The sequence below is a fragment of the Amblyraja radiata genome, chromosome 2 (genome assembly GCF_010909765.2).
Source record: "Amblyraja radiata isolate CabotCenter1 chromosome 2, sAmbRad1.1.pri, whole genome shotgun sequence".
In the NCBI taxonomy this organism is placed as follows: Eukaryota; Metazoa; Chordata; class Chondrichthyes; order Rajiformes; family Rajidae; genus Amblyraja; species Amblyraja radiata.
This window is the reverse complement of record NC_045957.1, coordinates 103,028,803-103,050,674: the sequence shown is the minus strand read 5'-3', so window position 1 is coordinate 103,050,674 and position 21,872 is coordinate 103,028,803. Positions and strand designations below refer to the sequence as shown.

The 21,872-nt window shown below is 42.7% G+C and overlaps 1 protein-coding gene across 4 annotated transcripts in view; it reads left to right on the top strand.

The window, feature by feature from the left end:
* cdk14 (cyclin dependent kinase 14) overlaps window positions 1-21,872 on the top strand; it is a 665,904-nt gene that overhangs the window by 518,884 nt on the left and 125,148 nt on the right. For all 4 annotated transcript variants that reach the window (XM_033012625.1, XM_033012602.1, XM_033012618.1 and 1 more), the window contains one exon: window positions 20,573-20,726. In XM_033012625.1, coding sequence (XP_032868516.1) covers window positions 20,573-20,688 — 116 coding nt within the window. In that variant the 3' untranslated portion in view covers window positions 20,689-20,726. The remainder of the gene's footprint in view (window positions 1-20,572; window positions 20,727-21,872) is intronic.

Below are 21,872 nucleotides of genomic sequence, written 5' to 3'. Positions count from 1 at the left end.
TTCTAATATGCAATCCTTTTCATATGGATGAGATAATTTTCGATAAACAGAAAAGATACAAATTATTAAGAAGTGAGCTGGATTCCTCTTAGTGAAGGGGAAGAACAATGAAGGACCTGGCGTGGGGGGGGGGGGGGGACTGCCGTGAGTGAGGGGGAACAACAATGGCCAATGGAGGACCTGGTGAGGGGGGAGGAGACCAATGGAGGACCCGGAACGGGGGAGGGGGGGGGAGGGAACAAAGGAGGAGGCGGCAGGGGTACTTTGTAACTTTCTCAGCGCCGTATGTGGTGGCTATTTACAAACCTTGGGTATGCAAACAAATAATTTCACTGGGACCTGTCACATGTGACAATAAAGTATTCCATTCCATTCATTTCAGTTATGAAAAAAATCTTGTCCAAAATGTCTTAATATTTAATGCTTTGGTCCAAGTGGAGCCGATTTTCAATATGTTAAAAAAAACATGTTTATAATGTAAGCAAATGTATATTGCATCAGTTCCAGTGATGATGTCAGCAAAGGACCATGAGATTGAATGATACGATGATAAAGGAGGAGAGGAGTCAAGGCTGGAAGCAGCTGTACTGGCTTTAGATCAGTTACCTGCATATCTCTGAGGGGAAGTGTAACTTGTAGGACTAGATCCAAATGGCACCTGATTTTGACGGGTCCTCAGTGACTCCAGATGTTCTGGTGCTGTTTGCCAAATTTACAGCTTTTTTAGTCATATCAATATTCAGAGTTCTTATTTTCCCTTGGCAACTTGAACAATATGTTAACCTGCAGGAAATGATATATGTTGCGCTGTTCCAGAGGAGAACCCGTCGTAGCCTTCCTTATGATACACTCTATCCTGTACAACCATGCATATGAATCATTTCAATGTAAGCCTCAGAGAGGAATGTATGTGGTGTTTGTAAATTCTTTCATGTTGCTATTCCAAAAAGCAAATAATAAGAATAGAGTTGCACATGGAATGTATTTAACTAACAGTGGTGTCTGGTGTGCCAGTATATCAAAGGTCAGACCATAATGCTTGAAAATACCTACATATACAACCAAATGTGGTCTAGCTACATAGTGATCTAGAATATAAATCAACTGATCTATTGCAAAGGTGAAGAAGGTTTAATGCCGATCCACTTTGGTACAAATAAATACTTGAGTGGTTAAAATACCATTTTTTTAAATTGTAAAGTGTGTGTGTATGTCTGTCTGTCATTTCCCCTTTCTTCTGTCTTCCTGGTTTATCAAATTTATTAAATTCCCATTGATGTAATTTATGTAAAGAATATATGAATTATCGAATGATCTAGAAAATAGCATGAGATTTTACTGTTTACTCACAACCTAAACTTGGGTTGTTATTGTCTTCAGACTAATGAAATAAGCATAGACTTATGAGTGCTGCCAGAGTTGAACAAATGTGGCCATGTGGATCATTGTACTAGTAAAAGGCCAAATGTTATACATACGTTGATACTACAAGACCCTCTCAGAAATTTAAAATTAGTAAGGTTATAAAAACATTTGGAAGTCTTGCATTACTTGCCTTAGATATGGTCCTCCTTATTCTTTAAAGAGTGGTTCAAACTGAGTGGACATATTGTGGGAAAAGTGATCCTTATTTCTCCTTTTTGAATGTCAGATTTAAAATCATCTATGCAATAGGAGCAATAATGTGTAATATTTGGGTAAATTTCTCCAACATGGCAGAACAAAAAGTGAGCATAGCGGTTTGGCAGCAGAAATTGGTATTGCTGGAGTATGAGGGGAGAGGGAGACACAGAGATAAGGAAGTGTAAGGTGTGAAAATGAGACATCAAAGGGGATGCAGTTACAGGAAAATGTAGACTAGATCATTGTTAGCTAGGGGAAGGTGACAACAAGGCATACAGAGATAAAATTAAATCAGGAGGACAGTCAGACATCAGGTAGGTTTAGGCAGACTGAGTGGAGGTGTTCAGTGAAATATCTATTGCATCTTTGATTACTATCACATTTTCTGCTGCAACAAAGAAAATTTGCTGTTAACTTTATCTTATTTTGGTACAACCTTACATGACCATTACATGAAATGGAGCGAAGATAGGTTGCATGCCACCTATCTAATTTTCTGAACATAGAAACACAGAAAATAGGTGCAGGAGTAGGCCATTCGGCCCTTCGAGCCAGCTCTGCCATTCAATGTGATCATGGCTGATCATCCAAAATCTGAACCCCGTTCCGGCTTTTTCCCCATAAACCTTGATTCCCTTTGCCCTAAGAGCTAAACATAATGCCCCTGTCCCACTTAGGAAACCTGAACGGAAACCCCTGGTGCCCTTGCACCCCACCCAAGGTTTTCATGAGGTTCCCGGAGGTTTTGGTCACTCTCCCTAAAGGTCGAAAGTGGTTTCCGCGTGGTCGAGGCTTCTTCTATGTTCCTTTGATTATTTCAACAAAATCAAAACCAGCCTCGACTAAAAATAGGTTACCGTTTGGTCGAAGCCAGCGGAGTGGGGTCACTATTTACTTACAGGCAGTCGAAGGCCATCTCCTTCGCTGACCGACCATTTTGATTGGCTCATTGGAGTTTTCAGGACCTAGATGATCCGCAGGAAGGTAAAATGCCCGCTAAACATTATTAAACTTCTTAAAACTGTCTCCACTCCTTCTCCCCCCCCCTTCTCCCCTCTTCTCCCTCCCCTTCTCCCTCCCCTTCTCCCTCCCCTTCTCCTTCCTCGTCTCCCTCCCCTTCTCCCTCCCCTTCTCCCTCCCCTTCTCCCTCCCCTTCTCCCTCCCCTTCTCTCTCCCCTTCTCCCTCCCCTTCTCCCTCCCCTTCTCCCCTTCTCTCTCCCCTTCTCCCTCCCCTTCTCCCTCCCCTTCTCCCTCCCCTTCTCCCTCCCCTTCTCTCTCTCCTTCTCCCCCTTCTCCCCTCCTCCCCCGCTCTCTAAAGTACTTACCGTGCTCTGTGGCAGTCGTTTACCTTCCTCTTCATCACGCAGACAGCGCTCCTCCGCTGTCCCTGGCCCCCACTTTCACGATGTGTTTGTGTGTGCAATCGGTAGCAAAGATCCTGTAGGATCTTTGGTCAGTAGATGCAGCTCACGCTTCGGTCGAGGCTTTCCAGGCGAGTGACCAAAACCTCTGGCGACTCATGGAAACCTTGGGTGGGGCGCATGGTCACCAGAAGTTTCCTTTCAGATTTCCTATGTGGGACAGGGGCATAACTCCCTTGTGAAAACATCCATTCAATTGGCCTCCACTGCCTTCTGGCAGAGAATTCCACAGATTCACAACTCTCTGGGTGAAAAAGTGTTTCCTCATCTCAGTCCCAAACGGCCTACCCCTTATTCTTAAACTGTGATCCTGGTTCTGGACTCCCCCAACATCGGGAAATTTTTTCCTGCATCTACCCTGTCCAATCCTCTAAGAATTTTATATATTTCTATAAGATACCCTCTCATCCTTCTAAATTCCAGTGAATACAAGCCCAGTCGACCCATTTTTTCATCATACATCAGTCCCGCCTTCCCGGGAATTAACCTGGTGAACCTACACTGCACTTTCTCCATAGCAATAATGCCCTTCCTAAAATTAGTTTGGGCCATATCCCTCCAAACTCGTTGCAATTTCTTTGTTGTACAAGGTGTTGCCACAGTAAAACTTGGTGGGAAAAGTCATCTAAATTTACCATCGTCTTCAAATTGACACTATGCTAATTGAACCCTGAGCTTTCTCTTACCTGGCAAGATTTAAAGATTAACCTTCCATAGACAAGACTTCCCACAAGTAAATCAACACTTTGTTATCAGTTTCAGGCAGGTAATATGATACTTTGGTTTGATGATAGAAAGGAATGAGCACATGTGCACAAGTTTGCAGTACAGTTGTCTATTTTAACTGAACAATGCTTCCACCAGCAGCTTTCGGAGAAAATTCCCAATGTGCATATTAACCCATGTTATACCTGCAAGTAGATGATGCTTGATGATGAAGCTAGATCTACTTTATTCATTTTAATACTGTGTACACTTGTGCACTGGTGTTAATATGGCCTAAACTTGAAAATACATACTGGCAAGTTTATAAACAAAAGCAAAAACTTAAAGAAATGGGATTCAGAATGCGGCATTGGTAAGCCCTTGTTTTGAACTGTTCGCAAAAATCTATTTGCTTTTATTTTTCACTAGACTCAGTGGGACCTGTTGGGTCTCAGCTTCACACAGGAGGGCTGGTCCCCCAACGCAATATTCCACCTCTCCACCAATTCCAATATACATACACAGACACACTCACACACTCACACACATACAGTCTCACATACACACACACATACACACACACTCACACACAGACTCTCCACCTCACACACAGACATACGCTCACACACATACACTTACTCACACACACCCACTCACTCACACACACATATACACTCACACATACGCACACACACACTCACTCACTCACTCACTCACACTCACTCACACACTCACACACACCCACTCACTCACACACACATATACACTCACACATACACTCACACATACACACACACACTCACTCACTCACTCACACACACTCACACATATACTCACACATACGCCCACAATCACACAGACTCACACACACACACATACACACACAGACTCACACACACATACACTCACACACACACACATACACTCACACATATACACACAGACTCACACACACTCACACACACACACACACACACACACACACACACACACACACACACACACACACACACACACACACACACACACACACATCCACTCAAACACACACAGACGCACACATACACATGCACACTCACACACACTCTCACACACCATATATATGGCAGTAAACTTTCTTGAATCTACTCGCGAGGCTGAGCGCGGCTTCTCCACTGTGGGGCTTCCGCAGTCGGCGGCACTTCCGCAATCAGTGTGACCTCTGCACTTACCGGAAATTACGCAATCAGCATGACCTGTCCACTAAGCAGAAGCCACGAAATGAGCGGGACACTAAACACAGTCGGACCTAATAAAGCATTTATTCCTTCCAAATACAGTCGGACCTAATAAAGCATTTATTCCTTCCAAACACAGTCGGACCTAATAAAGCCTTTATTCCTTCCAAACACAGTCGGACTTAAAAAAACAGTTATTCCTTCCAAACAGTTGGACCTATAAAGCATTTATTCCTTCCAAACACAGTCGGACCTAATAAAGCATTGCAGTTTCAAGCACAGGCAGGGCAGCAGGCCAAACAACTCGTGGCATTGCCATTTCATTTTCAATTAAGCATTGCACTTTCAAGCAGAGACAGGGCAGCAGGTCAAACAACTCATGACTCAAAAAAAATAAAATAAAAAAATTGGATAGTTATATGGACGGGAAAGGAATGGAGGGTTATGGTCTGAGTGCAGGTAGATGGGTCTAGGGGAGAATACGTGTTCGGCACGGACTAGAAGGGCCGAGATGGCCTGTTTCCGTGCTGTAATTGTTATATGGTTATATGGTTATTGTCATTAAGGGCTAACAAATCATTTATTGCAAGTACATTGCAGACTCACAGTTCAGTTGATTATGAGCTTAGAATCACAGTTGTGGCCTCTCCCTTACGATCTTGCAGAGTGACTGACTCACGTCCAGGCATCTGGGGTTTTATAGTCCTGCCCGCTCCCCCTGCAAGGGGAGTTACCTTCATCGGTGTGCTTGACAGGCGAGAGGACCAATCAGCTGATCTCAAGGTTTTTTAAACACTCATAACTTCTTTATTTTTCATCAATGGGAAAGATTCTCGGGGCTGGCTCAGCGGAGGAGGACTGTGAGTAAGATGGCCAAAAATCACAGCAATACAGATAGCGTTGTTTTCTAAAATCAATAGACTGCGCAGACAGGAAGTTGTCAAGATGAGACTTTTAATTATATAGATGTGGTCCAGGTATAATCCAGAAATCAGCATGATCGTCCTGACATATCTGTTTTTTAAGTATAGCATTGGATCAGTCGTGACCCTCTTGTCTGTCACTTGAACTGTTTGCCTGGAGCATTAGTGGAAGAGAGCAACCTGCTCAGTCCAGCTGTTTAGACCGAGTGTTGATGGGCTATTAGTCCAATTGGAGATCTGTTGCGTTCAGCACTTACCTTTCAAATGTGCAGCAAATCACAAATGATAAACATAAACAAAAAATAAATTTTATTCAAATAACAAGGTTTAGCTGAAGAAATGAATATTTTGTGGGATATTTTATTTCTTTTGAAGATTAATGCTGTTAAGTCTTACTACATACATCATTGGCTGACACACCGGCAGTATGTTTTATTTATTTTCGCTGTGGCTACTGGCAAATTAAACTTTGGAAAAATTGACATCTTTCATTTAAAATTGGATATGGGGATTGCATTCCAGATATCAATCATCATTGAAGTCATTTTGTGTAAATTTTTGTTTTGGAAGCCTCACTTGTCAGTTCCTAAGGTGCCTTCTGCAATATGAGAGACAGCTCCAACAGACAGATTTTTACTGTCAACCCATATGCAGCACTCTGGAGAGATGGTGCATTCCAGACAGTGAAAAGAAAGCATGCAATGAATTAAACGTTTGCAGGTTTTTTGGGCAATACTTCCCAATTCCCAACAGTCTGATCTTCATTAATTTTACTAAAAAATCAAGATTTATAAGTGCAATACCAAAAGATATTTGTCTATAAATTGAATTGCAATTTATTTTGTGCATAAAGACTTGGTTGCGTTCAGTACAAATCAAGTCCTCTTCAAAACTTCATTCCAAGCTTTATCATAAAATCGTTGAAGGTCTTCTCAGAAATTGACTTTCAGTTTTGGCAAATAAAAACTTATTGTTCCAGTCTTAATTGCCTTTACGACCCTTGCTTTCACGTTTCCTATTCTTCCTTCCTCTTTCCCTGAGAATTTCATAACTTCCCTTTGGGTTGTTATTGCTAATCCTTTCCCTTTCAAGCGGGAATCTACTGGGATGAATGATTGGTCTCCTGAGCATTGTTGCTGGCAACCTGGGGGGAAAAAAGTCTGATTCTTGAATATATAATTGCACACGAGCACTAATCTCCTCCCAATTGTGGTTTATGGTCATTCCACACAATGTGAACCTTGCAGGGTCCATCCTTTCACTTTACCTTCCTATCACATCCACCTATCTCCTCCACCCACCCATTGTCCCACACAACAGCTGACAATGAAGTTGACTGTACCAGACCAACATACCTCATCAGTAGGTTCTAAGAATTGAAAGAAGCTAAAAGGATTTAAAAAATACCTCATAAAAAACACATTGGAGTTGCTGGAGGAGGAGAAACAACACACAAGAAAATAGGAGCAGGAGTTGGCCACTTGGCCCCTCAGATTTGCCCTACCATTCAATAAGGTTGTGACTGATCTATACTGCCCTCAGCTCCTCAACCAGGAAGTTAATAGATCAGCTATGTGAATATTGTGACTGTAAAAGTAAATCAGGGGCTGGGGACTCTGCAACGATTCACTTTCTCACTGCTCAGAATCCTAAGGTACAAATTGATAGTGTGCTGGAAAACTACTCGCGTGCCTGGATAAGGACAACTCTAAAGAGATATGAAACCTAACATAACAAACTGCCTAGACACAAAGTGCTGGAGTAACTCAGCGGGCCAGGCAGCATCTCTGAAGAGAAGGAATGGGTGACGTTTCGGGTCGAGACCCTTCTTGACCCGAAATGTCACCCATTCCTTCCCTCCAGAGATGCTGCATGTCCCGCTGAGTTACTCCAGCATTTTGTGTCTATCTTCGGTAGGTTGGTACCCTCCATGTTGAACACATTTTCTCATTTCATACTTGCAAACCGTAGTTATAAAGTGTAGCACTTTGCCAAGCCTTCAACACATCCTCCCAACAGTTTCATCTTCATTTCCAAGAAAGACAATGGTATCTGGATCACCACCATGTACTGATTCCTATTCAATTATATGCCGTCCTGAGTTAGAAAAATATTGTCTTTTTCATTGAGCTGTGGGAATACCTTATGTCAACTAACTGCAGCAGGTGAGGTAATCAGCATTTTGAATGGTCGAGCAAGCAGTCCTTAGCTCTCCCTGATTACCCGGGACCCATACTTTGCTTGTCCCTGCGTGGCCTATCTCACCAGGGACTAACTCTACTGAATGTTTTTCCTTCCATTATTTATTATGTAAAAGAATATGTGTGTTATGATTGTGTTTATAGTTTGTTTGGTTGTTTGGTTGTTTGTCTTTTGCACAAAAGTCCGCGAGCATTGCCACTTTCATTTCACTGCACATCTCGTATGTGTATGTGACAAATAAACTTGACTTGACTTGACTTGACTTGGCAGGGAGCAGCTGAGGTGTGCTGTTACAGTGTAATGTCTGAATAGCGGAGGCCAGGGAAAGGTCTTTACAACATCCCATGGAAGGAGCTCTGTGTCTGAAACCTAAGACTGCCGTTGCAGGCTATTTTCTTCTGAGATGATTAGCTGGAGAATGTAAAAGGCAGCTGTTCTATTGCTTGCAACCTGTAATATGTCAGGAGAGAATCTGCATGTCTACCACACCCAGATGCCTTCACAAAAGAGGGAGACAAGGTAGGGAGTCAGAACACAGCCTCCCTCACCAACAATTATTTGTTGGCAGTTGCCTGGTGGCAACTCCCATAATCCCTTAAAGCTATGGGACATTTCATTGTGCTTTCATTGTGATATATTAACCGTAAGTTTAAATTTAATTTTGGCCACCTTTTGGAAGGGTGCCAGTCCCTTAACGTAATGGGGCAACATGTACATGTATGTTTACGACATCCCTTTGCTGTGATTACGATACGATAAACTTTATTCATCCCGGAGGGGAATTGGTCAGCCGACAGTCCTTGTGTGTTGTGACTGTCGGCAGACCAATTTCCCTCTGGGGATGAATAATGTTTATTGTATCGTATCGTAATCACAGCAATAGGATGTCGTAAACATACATGTACATGTTTTCCCCATAACGTTAAGGGACTGGCACCCTTCCAAAAGGTGGCCAAAATTAAATTTAAACTTACGGTTGTGTGCTGCAAAATGGCAAAAAGCATTTCACTTCATTACACCTCGGTGTATGTGAATGTGACTAATAAAAACCTTTGAATACTTTGAATAATATATCACAATGAAAGCAGCGAAATGCCCCATGGCTTTAAGGGATTATGGGAGTTGCCAAGCAAGAGTATGATCAGAGGCAAGTTTTAGGAAGCGCCTTAAAGGAGTGGATTTAGGTAGAGAAATTTAGGGTGGCATACAGACCTACAGCTCAGAAAGCAGAAAGCGCAGTAATTCATATACACTGAACACCATTCCTGGAGCTATTTGAAATTTTGGTTTGCCAAAGACAAATGGAAGTTATGGATCTCAATTAGGTTTCCAAGCTGTAACGTGTGTCTCATGTGACATCCATTTGTGTACAATAAATTTTTTCCTAATGTTCCTCATTTCCTCATTTGCGGATTGTTTCTTGTGACAGGCTGATAGCTGGTATTTCCGGTTGGCGGCGCGACACTGTTGCAGCGGCCCCTACAGCCTGTCTGTCTTTTTTTTCTTTTTTTTTCTAGTTAAATGTAGTCGTTGTGTTTTTTTAAAATACTGTTTTTAACTGTGTTTATGTGGGGGGCGGGGGGGGGGGGGGGGTGGAGGGGTAAACTTTAAAAAATCTCTTCCCTGCGCGGGAGACCCGACCTTTTTCCTGTCGGGTCTCCGTTGTCGTTGGGGCCTAGCACCGTGGAGTAGCCTCCAGCCGGAACGACCCGGGGGCTCCAGTCGCGGAGCCTGTGGAACTGCGGACTTACCATCATGGGGCTGGCTGGCCTCGGAACGTGGGGAGCGGTGGTGGCTCGCTGCTGCGGCCCGACCCTGGAGCTCGGAGGCTCCAGCTGCAGCCGCAGGTCCGGTGGAATGGGACATTGGGAGCTCGCGGGTGAGAGACCGCTTTCCGGAGCTCCTGCAACGCAACTTCTCCAGCCCGTGTCGCGGGGATGGAACGACCCGGAGCGGGGCCGTGCATCGCCCGGCGCGGCTTTAATGGCTGCGGAACATTCCAGCGCCTGCCGGGGGCTCCAACATTGTGACTTTTGGGCCTGGAGTGGGGCCTAAAATGGTCTTGGGACTTACCATCGCCCGCCTGGGGCTTCAACATCGGGAGAAAAATGGAGAGCAGGGGAGAGAAGAGATGTTTGTGTGAATTGGTTGTGTGTCTAGTACGGGTCAAGACCCTTCTTTCAGACTGAAGAAGAGTCTCGACACGAAACATCACCCATTGCTTCTCTCCAGAGTTGCTGCCAGTCCCGCTGAGTTACTCCTGCATTTTGTGTCCATCTTCAAATGACGTCACACGCTCCAGACGGCTGTGCGTACGCATCAAGTCGCGCGCGGCCTTCGCGGGACCGTCGCGCCTTAACGCGACCACGAGGTTGCGTAATTAGCGTGCCAAGGACACGTAAGTGAGACAGCAGCTTGTCTTTGGAGTGAGGGAATTGTGCCAGAATTATAAAGCTTCAGATAAGGCCCTGGATGTGGCCTTCAATGCATTATCGGCACATTGCAGCCGACCTGGAAATGAAACAGTTAAAACACTACCAGTTATTTGAATAGAACCACGATCAGGAAGAATTCTTTGATACTTCTTAAACAGTTATGATTAAGACCAGATAATTTTGCAGATTTTAAGTTCTGACACATGGATTATATGTGCAGCTTGAAGGACTGTCTATTACATGAGAAACTCAAGAAATGTGTACAGACATACAAAGCTGCATTACTTTCCAAAGGTAGACCAGAAATGTGGTAGGGCCTGTAGATGGAAGTACATGTGGTGAAACACGAGGCAGACGACACAAAAGTTAAAGTACAGCCAAGATGGTTTAGATGACTGAAGCTTTGCAGACTGCACCATGCTTAGCTGAAAGTACAAATGCCCTGTTTACTGGAAACGGTGTGCCTAATGTACATTGGAAAATCAGTTCTACAAACAGGCCACAATATTCATGGAGTGGATGAGATGCACCATGCAGATACCTAGACTAGATCAGATTCAGATCACCTGTTGAAAATAAGTGCTACATAAAGTTAATTCAGTAAAAATGAATTTCCATTAGATGCAGCTAAGTTAAGATACTGATGCAAGGGAAACCAATAATATTGCACATTGCTTCAGACTTGAGTTGAAATGTTCTTCCAAGTAAAGTCCTTCCAAATCTACTTAAGAGGAGGTCCATCTGAAACCAATGAATCTTGTGCCTACCACTCAAGACATACATAAAGGAGCATGAGGGATGAGGGTGTCCTCTTTCAGTGGCATCTCAGAATGTCCACAGCAGAGGCCCGTTGTGGACAAATTGATGTGGACATATTAGGGGATTTACCACTAGCCTAGCAGGAAGAAAACAGCATGGCTTGAAATTAGAGCACGGCTACCCATTGGACGAGATAAGAAAGGACAGTCTATTGACATAAAATAGAGCACCTGGAGACTGGACAGATATTTGGATGGCTTTGTCTATTTTAGCTTTTATTATTAAAGGAATTATCTGAAATATGTACCTTGAATATTATCAGAGTATAGACAATAATTGTTCCTTTTATCCTTTCACCACTTCAAGTTAGTTTCATTTGATTAATTGCTTTGGGTGTCACAATCCTGTTTGTGGATATAAATTATGGAAGGAGTGTGTTAGAAAGGAAATGACTGCATGGATGCCTGCTGGATATGAGGTGTTTGATGAATGAAGCAACTGGTAGTATTTTAAATTAGTGATTATTTCCAGTGTCTTATAATGAACAATGCAGATAATAATATGAGGCCAATTTTTAAAACATGTTTTAAACACAGCCCACTCCCAACTTCTGTTTATACAGTGCATTCAGAAAGTATTCAGACCCCTTCACTTTTTCCACATTTTGTTACGTTACAGCCTTATTCTAAAATGGATTAAATTCATTTTTTTTATCAGCAATCTACACACAATAGCTGACAATAAAAAAGCGAAAACAGGTGTTTAGAAATTTTTGCAAAATAATTAAAAATAAATAACTGAAATATCACATTTACATAAGTATTCAGACCCTTTACTCAGTACTTTATTGAGGCACCTTTGGCAGTGCTTACAACCTCAAGTCTTCTTGGGTATGACGCTACAAGTTTGGCACACCTGTACTTGGGTAATTTCTCCCATTCTTCTCTGCAGATCCTCTCAAGCTCTGTCAGGTTGGATGGGGAGTGTTGATACACAGTTATTTTCAGGTCCCTCCAGAGATATTCAATCGGGTTCAAGTCCGGGCTCTGGCTGGGCCCCTTACGGACATTCACAGACTTGTCACAAAGCCACTCTTGCGTTGTCTTGGCTGTGTGCATAGGGTCGTTGTCTTGTTGGAAGGTAAACCTCCGCCACAGTCTGAGGTCCTGAATGCTCTGGAGCAGGTTTTCATCAAAGATCTCTCTGTACTTTGCTCCATTCATCTTTCCCTCGATCCTGACTAGTCTCCCTGTTCCTGCCGCTGAAAAACATTCCCACAGCATGATGCTGCCACCACCATGCTTCACCGTAGGTATGGTGTTGGCCTGGTTTCCTCCAGACGTGACACTTGGCATTCAGGCCAAAGAGTTCAATCTTGGTTTCATCAGGCCAGGGAATCTTGTTTAGGTGCTTTTTTGCAAACTCCAAGCGGGCTGTCATGTGCCTTTAACTGAGGAGTGGCTTCCGTCTGGCCACTCTACAATAAAGGCCTGATTGGTGGATGTCTGCAGATATAGTTGTCCTTCTGGAAGTTTCTCCCATTTCCACAGAGGAACTCTGGAGCTCTGTCAGAGTGACCATCGGGTTCTTGGTCACCTCCCTGACCAAGTCCCTTCTCCCCCGATTGCTCAGTTTGGCCAGGCGGCCAGCTCTATGAAGAGTCCTGGTGGTTTCAAAGTTCTATTTAAGAATGACGGAGGCCACTGTGCTCTTCGGGACCTGCAATGCTGCAAAAAATGTTTTATACCCTTCCCCAGATCTGTGTCTTGACACAATCCTGTCTCGGAGGTCTACAGACAATTCCTTTGTCTTCATGGCTTGTTTTGTGCTCTGACATGCACTGTCAACTGTAGACAGGTGTGTGCCTTTCCAAATCATGTACAATCAATTTAATTTACCACTTGTGGACTCCAATCAAATTGTAGAAACATCTCAAGGATAATCAATGGAAACACGATGCACCAAAGCTCAATTTTGAGTCACAGCAAAGGGTCTGAATACTTACGTAAATGTGATATTTCAGTTATTTCTTTTTAATTATTTTGCAAAAATTACCAAACACCTGTTTTCGCTTTTATATTATGAGGTATTGTGCGTAGATTGATGATAAAAAAAATGAATGTAATCAATTTTAGAATAAAGCTGTAATGTAACAAAATGTGGAAAAAGTGAAGGGGTCTGAACACTTTCTCAATGCCCTGTATATTCTGAAAGTGTGGGGCGGGTGATAGAGCCATTTTTTTTTTACAGTTTGGCAGTTTATTACAAACTTTGGTCTATTTAGCAAAAAGATACTATGCAAATGAATTCCTCTTCTGCTAAATGATCTGTGGAAATATTTTTACCTCCACCTAATCTCCTAAAAAAATGTCATGGTTACTGCTAAACATTGAAAATAAATGTTGCCATCTTGCAGATTTTGAGACTCATTTGGACATTGAATTATCTAAATGTTCAACATATTGGAACATTTGATACCATATTTTTAAAATGCATTACATTTTGACCATTTACAACTTTATGCCTCTGTCCCTTTGGTTTGCTCATGATATCTGTTGGTTACAGAGTATATTTTGTTTTTTCGTGCACATTTTCAATACAGTAAAGATATCTGAATTTGTTGCAAAGTCTAATTAATATCATGCACAGATGAATCATGATTTGTAGCATGTATATGTTTGCACCTTTGTTTAATTAGATGCATTGTGTTTTTAAATGCTTTTATGTTATACAGAAAATACAATGATGTGACCAGTGTAATTAATCTAATTAAATTCTAGTTGTGTGGCGAAATAAACATTTATAATTTATTATTTTGACCAGTTGAACTTTTGATATTAATGCAAATTGTGTTGAACAGGTCTCATAAATGGGCATATTAATTACCATAGGAGCTGGATTTTTCCATTTCAACATAGCAATCGTAGTAAGAGGCATGAGGTTTTGGCATCTCACTCAATGAAAGACAGTGAACATCTGTTTCCATGCTATGTGATGACACTTCAATCCTCTTCTCTTAGGAGGGATGGCTACGAATTACCAGCAGTAGATAAACTCATGGGGCCTCGTGTATTTTGAATATGTTGCTGTGAGATCTGGATTAATTTGGACATTTCACAGTTGCAAGTTCATTATCATAAAGACAAATGTGGGTCCCTTGAAGGCAGAAACAGATGACATTATTATGGGGAACAAGGAAATGGCAGAAGAGTTGAACAGGTACTTTGGTTCTGTCTTCACTAAGGAAGACACAAACAATCTTCCAGATGTACTAGAGGACAGAGGATCTAGGGAGACGGAGAAACTGAAAGAAATTTGCATTCAGCATAGTATTGGGTAGACTAATGGGACTGAAGGTTGATAAATCCCTTGGGCCTGATGGTCTGCATCCCAGTGTACTCATGGAGGTGGCTCTTGAAATCATGGATGCATTGGTGATAATTTTCCAATGTTCTAGAGATTCAGGATCAGTTCCTGTGGATTGGAGGGTAGCTAATGTTATCCCACTTTTCAAGAAAGGAGCAAAACAAAAAACGGGGAATTACAGACCAGTTAGCCTGACATCGGCGGTGGGGATGATGCTGGAGTCAATTATTAAAGAAGCAATATGGGCGCATTTGCATAGTAGTAAAAGGATTGGTCCAAGTCAGCATGGATTTATAAAGGGGAAATCCTGCTTGACTAATCTTCTGGAATTATTTGTGGATGTGACAAGTAAAATGGATGAAGGAGAGCCAGTGGATGTAGTGTATCTGGACTTTCAGAAAGCCTTTAATAAGGTCCTACACAGGGGATTAGTGGGCAAAATTAGAGCACATGGTATTGGGGAAAGGGTATTGACATGGACAGAAATTGGTTGGCAGACAGGAAACAAAGAGTAGGAATAAACGGGTCCCTGGCAGAATGGCAGGCAGTGGCGAGTGAAGTGCTGCAAGGCTCGATGCTGAGGCCGCAACTATTTACAATATATATTAATGACTTAGATGATGGAATTAAAAGTAACACTAGCAAATTTGCAGATGACACAAAGCTGGGTGGCAGTGTGAACTGCGAAGAGGTATGCTAGGATGTTGCAGGGTGACTTGGACAGGTTGAGAGAGTGGGCAGATGCATGGCAGGTGCAGTATCATGTAGATAAATGTGAGGTTATCCACTTTGGCAGCAAGAACAAGGGGGCAGATTATTATTTCAATGGTGTCAGATTAGGAAAAGGAAATGGTGTCCTTGTTCACCAGTCACTGAAAGTTAACATGCAGGTACTGCAGGCAGTGAAGAGAGCTAAAGGCATGTTGACCTTCATATTCCGGAAGTGGCGGCGCTGCCTCAGAGGCTCGGCCGCGGGCCAGTGGACGACATCGTCGGGAGCTCGCAGGTCACAGGTTGGTGACCTGTTTTTCTGGTGCTCCCGCAACAACAGCTTCGTCCGCTGGGCTGGAGGGCGGCAGCTTCGGCAGCTCCGACCGCCCCGGGCCACGGAGTTTGAACTGGCCCGTTCGTGGAGCACGGATTCAGCCGCGGGACTTGATTACCATCACCCGGCGGGGTCACAACGTCGGAGGCCTGGATCACCTCAGCGCTGAGGGAGAGCAAGGAGGGAAGAGACAAGGACTTTGGGACTTTTTGCCTTCCATCACAGTGAGGAGGTGCCTGGTGGACTCACTGTTAAACTGTGTTGAGTGTGTGTTTTGTTATTTATTCTATGTTATGACTGCAAGGTATACCATTTCATTGCACTGAAAAGTGCAATGACAATAAAATTGAATCTGAATCTGAATAACGAAAGGATTTGTGTATATGAGTTAAGAGGTCCTTCTGCAGTTGTTCAGGGCCCAGGTGAGACCACATCTGGAGTATTGTGTGCCGTTTTGTTCTCCTAATTTGAAGAAGGACATCCTTGCTATTGAGGCAGCGCAGCATAGGTTCATGAGGATAATCCCCGGGATGGCGGGACTGTCATATGAGGAAAGATTGGAAAGACTTGGCTTGTATTCACTGGAATTTGGGATGAGAGGAGAAACATATAACATTATAAAAGGACTGGACAAGCTAGATGCAGGAAAAATGTTCCCAATGTTGGGGGAGCCCAGAACCAGGGGCCACAGTCTAAGAATAAAGGGGAGGCCATTTAAAACTGAGAGAAAACTTTTTCACCCAGATAGTTGTGAACTTGTGGAATTATCTGCCACAGATGGCAGGAGAGGCCAATTCACTGGATGAATTTAAAAGAGAGTTAGATAGAGCTTTAGGGACTAGCGGAATCAAGGGATACGGGGAAAAGGCAGGCACGGGTTATTGATTCTGGTGTTTAAGAAGGAACTGCAGATGCTGGAAAATCGAAGGTAGACAAAAGTGCTGGAGAAACTCAGCAGGTGCAGCAGCATCTATGGAGCGAAGGAAATAGGCAACATTTCGGGCCGAAGAAGGGTTTCGGCCCGAAACGTTGCCTATTTCCTTTGCTCCATAGATGCTGCTGCACCAACTAAGTTTCTCACGCACTTCTGTCTACCTATTATTGATTCTGGTTACTGATTGTGGATGATCAGCCATGATCACAATCAATGGCGGTGCTGACTCGATGGGCCTCCTCCTACACCTATTTTCTAAATACTCTAAATCTAAATAATGTGGATAAATCTGGATATGTCAATATATATCAGATTTTTTTTTCAAAAATATGCCCCATATTATCAGGTTGCCATCTGAGAAATACTTGTTTAATCATTAACAGACACAATCTATGCAGTACACCAGAGGGGAATTAAAATTGGGAAAGAAAATACCTTGAGGGTGGTAATTTTAATATGAGAATTTAATTTGTTATTTTCCATATTAAGAATTTTGCAGTATTAATCCTTTTATCAGTGCTCAGCAGGTTATTTGCACAAGCACAACTGTAAGGTGATATTCATTTCCAGAACGGGTCTATGTGGAGCTCTAAACAGTGAGTGATGAAAATCCTTTTGAAGGCCAGACCAAAGATGAAAATCTACATATTTTAAATAAAGCCAGTGCTGCATGCCTAGAGAAATGTTTAGATGTCAGGAAGAAACATTCTGCTTCCTGCAGATAATTACAGCAAGAAAATGCAACTTGACAATATTTAACTAAACATATGCCAAATTCAGGAGGCACAGCACCGACTTAGCCCCCCTATACATCAACGGTGAGTGTGTGGAGAGGGTCAACACCTTCCGGTTTCTCGGCGTCCTTATCTCCGCTGACATCTCCTGGACAGACAACACGACAGCGGTCATCAAGAAGGCTCAGCAGCGGCTGCATTTCCTGAGGGTCCTCAGGAAGCACAACCTGGATTCCAACCTGCTGCTGACCTTCTACCGCTCGTCCATTGAGAGCCTGCTGACATACTGCATTACAGCATGGTACGGCAGCTGCACCATGGCAGACAGGGAGAGGCTTCAGAGGGTAGTTAGGGCAGCACAGAAGATCATTGGCTGCCCTCTCCCCTCCCTGATGGACATTTACACCTCCCGCTGCCTCAGCAGGGCAAAGAACATCATCAAGGACAGCTCCCATCCTGCGTTTGGCCTGTTCGACCTGCTGCCCTCAGGGAGGTGCTATAGGTGCATCAGAACAAGGACAAATAGACTCAAGAACAGTTGCTTTCCAAAAGCTATAACCTCTCTGAACTCACACATGCACTGACTTCACAGCCTAACCCCCAGACTTCCATCTATCCACCTACTGTAATTTGTACTGTAACTATAATTTTAATATGTGCAATAACCCATACTGTATATAGGAATCCTATTTATTCACTCTATTCACCCATTGTCTTTTTATAGATATGTATATAGCGCCGCAGAACTGTGCACCTTATCCCCCCCCCTCCCCCCCTTTGTTTTGTTTTTTGTTTTTTTGAACTAATTACATGTCTGCACTGAGTACGAGCTGCTTTTAATCTCATTGTACATGTGTATAGTGACAATAAAATGGCATTCTATTCTATTCTAATTACAGCAAGAAAATGCAACTTGACAATATTTAACTAAACATATGCCAAATTATTTTTGCATTCAATTATTATAACTATTTCACTAAGAATGATACAGTATGACCACATGTGATTTCAACCAATTTCTTCTTATTTAGTATCCTGACCCTTTCTTTATATATGAACGTATTTTAGTGGAAGTCATAGTATAATTCACTGTGCAGCACATGGGTAATTAACTGTGACATGCTGGCATTAACTGCAATGGTCCTTCCCGTGTTATAATATCCAACCGATGTACAGCTTGTACATACGATCAAGCATTTGGGAGACCTGCAGGAAGGATTTGCAGACTGCTGTGTGTAAACTTGGTTTGAGGCGATATCGGACGAGTTGAGTTAAGTTAAACGTCCCTGGTTACACCACACAGTGCCTTTGTTGGCCTCTGCCTTTTATTTCAATATATTGCCAGGGAGTCGCTTTTCCGATATGCAAACCATTCGGATTACGAGCAGTTCACAGGAAAGGATTCCTGTTGTCATCTGCAGAAGACCTGTATACTCAGTAATAGTTGTCTTTAAGGAGATACAAGAAACTGCCGATGCTAATTTAAACAACAAAACAGACACAATGTGCTGGGGTGACTCAGCAGGTCAGGCAGCATCTCTGGAGAACATTGATGGGTAACAACTCGAGTTGGGATCTTTCTTCAGACTGATTGTGGTGTTGGGGAAGGAGAGAGGACAGCTGGGGGAGAGGTTGGGGCAAACAAAGTCTGGTGAATGTTAGATGGATACAGGTGAGGTGAGGTGAGGTGAGGTTTTCGAGGCAGATAGTTTGGACAAAGGCCAGAGATGAAAAGACAAAAAGTGTGAGATAAGGATAAAAGGGGTGAGAATTGTGAAGCCAGGGAGAGGAATATAGGTGTGAGGGGAGGGGGAAGGGGAGAAATCTGTGCGATCCAGGGTGGACACAGGAAGCGAGGGGGAGGAAAAATAAACTTTTATGTGTATATTTGTAGATTAGTTACTTAAAATTGGAGAATTCAATATTCATACCGTAAGGTTGAGAGCTACCTATGAGGTGCTGTTCCTCCAATTTGCCTGTGGCTTCACTCTAATAATGGAGGAGGCCCAGGACAAAAAGGTCAAGATGGGAATAGTTAGGAAAGGTCAACATGGGAATAGGAAGGAAAGGGAAAATGTTAGCAACCAGGAAATCCATCAGGCCTTGGTGGAATGAGTGCCAAGTGTTCAGCGAAACGCTCACCTAGTCTACGCTCGGTATCAGTGATGATACCACATAGGAGGCCATATCAAGAACACCAAATACAGTGGTTGAGTTTGGAGGAGATGTGTGAATCACTGTCTCACCTGGAAGAAATTCTGGGGATCCCGGATGGACGTGAGGCAAGAGATTTAGGGACATCTGGGCAGTTCCAGAGGAAAGTACATGGGGAGAGGGTGGTTGTGTGGAAAGGGATGAGTGAACCAAGGAGGTGTGGAGGGAGTCTTCTATCTTTAAACTGAAATATAACTGCCTGTTCCACTGTCAATTCGACTTTTTACTTAACATCAATTGTGATTAAACTTAGAAGGGCTGACTCTTGTGCCCTAAATAAGAAATGTGAATGGTAATTTTCTCCTCCTATTATGGGATTTCTTTGTCTCTACCTTGAATCCTGTTTGAAGTAGACTGACTGAAATTAACAACTCCTAGTGTGAAAGTTCACAGGAGTGGACTATCGTGTTGTTCTATACCAAAGGATGCTGCCTATTATGATGTGTGATATATTTTTTCTCAAATAGTAGAAACATCCTATCTTTTCGGCATGGACATTGTAAGCTGAAGACCTGTTCCTCTGCTGCACTGTTCTATGTTCTATGAAGGGTGTAAAGTCATATTTTTAATATTGTGAAAATGAGCAAATTGTGCAAAAGAGAGTGCTTCTGGGGTTTATTTACAATACAAAAATCAGGATGGCGTAAATCTGAAAGGTGGTTTTCATAGTAATGGATGAGATAATTATTCTAATATAAAGATTTTGTAAACATTCCTGGTTCTGGTAGAGCCAAGCGTCATTGTGACTTTGCAGACGAGCAACAAAGTGATGTAAATTGCACTTCCCGTGAAATATGATTCTAACTCAAACAAGCAATTATTTGTGACCCAAGGGACCTTCACTCGGCTGAACCTAGGAGTGGTGAAAACTTCATAGGAAAAACTGAATTTATTAGTGACTGATTCTGCTATGAATTGTGAAAGTGAATCATCTTTATGTTCAGAAATGGCAATGGATGTTGCAATTTTGACTTTGTGCTTCTCCTCACCCCAGTGTCTTCTGTTTTCGCCGTGCCCACTGTGAAACTACAGGCCGAAGTGGATGATAGTTCAAGGGTTTTTGGGAGAAGCAACAGCCATGGAAAAGGCTTTCTGAACCACAAGCATTGAGGCGTTCTGAACCCTGGTACCAATGTACCAATACAAAGGTAATAAAATAAATGGACTGATTCTTTAAGAGGAGTATTTCTATACTAACAAAAAAATACTATGGTGTGCTGTATTTCATTTTTAAGGATGACAATATATATACGTGGAAATATTTTTTTCCCACCTAATATCAATCAGAAGGTATTATAATTAAAAGTTTTGCATGAAGTATATATTTCTGTAGTGTAAGTCACAAATGCCATTCTTAAGATTGTCAAAAGTACAAATTAAAAGTATAAATTGCTACTTCCTACCCTTCCAGACTGATCAATGCCTTCCACTCTCTATTAATGAAATGGTGTCAAGTTGGGAAAAGGGGAAGTACAACGGGATCTGGGGGGTCCTTGTTCATCAGTCACTGAAAGTAAGCATGCAGGTACAGCAGGCAGTGAAGAAAGTGAATAGCATGTTGGCCTTTATAATACGAGGAGTTGAGTATAGGAGCAAAGAGGACCTCCTGCATATGGAGAGAAGGCAGGAATGGGGTACTGATTGTAGATGATCAGCCATGATCACAATGAAGGGCCGAATGGCCTACTCCTGCACCTCTTGTCTATTGTATTCCATCTCCCACCCACTTCCTCTGAACCATCCTCGCTCTCCCTTCTTCCTTCATTCTCCCGTTTCCTAACTGCCTTCCTCCTACCAGTTTTTTTTTCTCCTTCCATTCTGTTGCTTTTCCTCCTCCAATACCCCACCCCACAGAAGATAACTGACCAGCACAGTGCAAAAATCTGGGGAGATATGCACAAGGTTGCAGCTTGGAAATTCTCTAGCTCAATAACATCTTTCGATTACTTGGACTAGGATTATTTTTAAGACTGGAATTGATGGACATTTTGACATTGTGGGGATCTACTGGCAAAGTGGACTTGAGGTACACTTAACCAGGTGTGAGCAGGTTTGTGGGGCTGCGGAGCCTAATTCTACAGGTTCCTTGCTAAGTTTCCAGGAGTGATACTTTTTGTTGTGGCTACTTTCACTGTAAGAGAACTATACTGTTGGTTATATCACTTATCCTAAACATGCTGCCTGCCTTTTTTTTTTGTTTGAACCATTCAATTGAGAAGATATGAAAATGTACACTTGGGGATAGGCTAAAAGATTTGCAAACTTGCTTTTGTTGAACTATCTGTTGTTCCTCA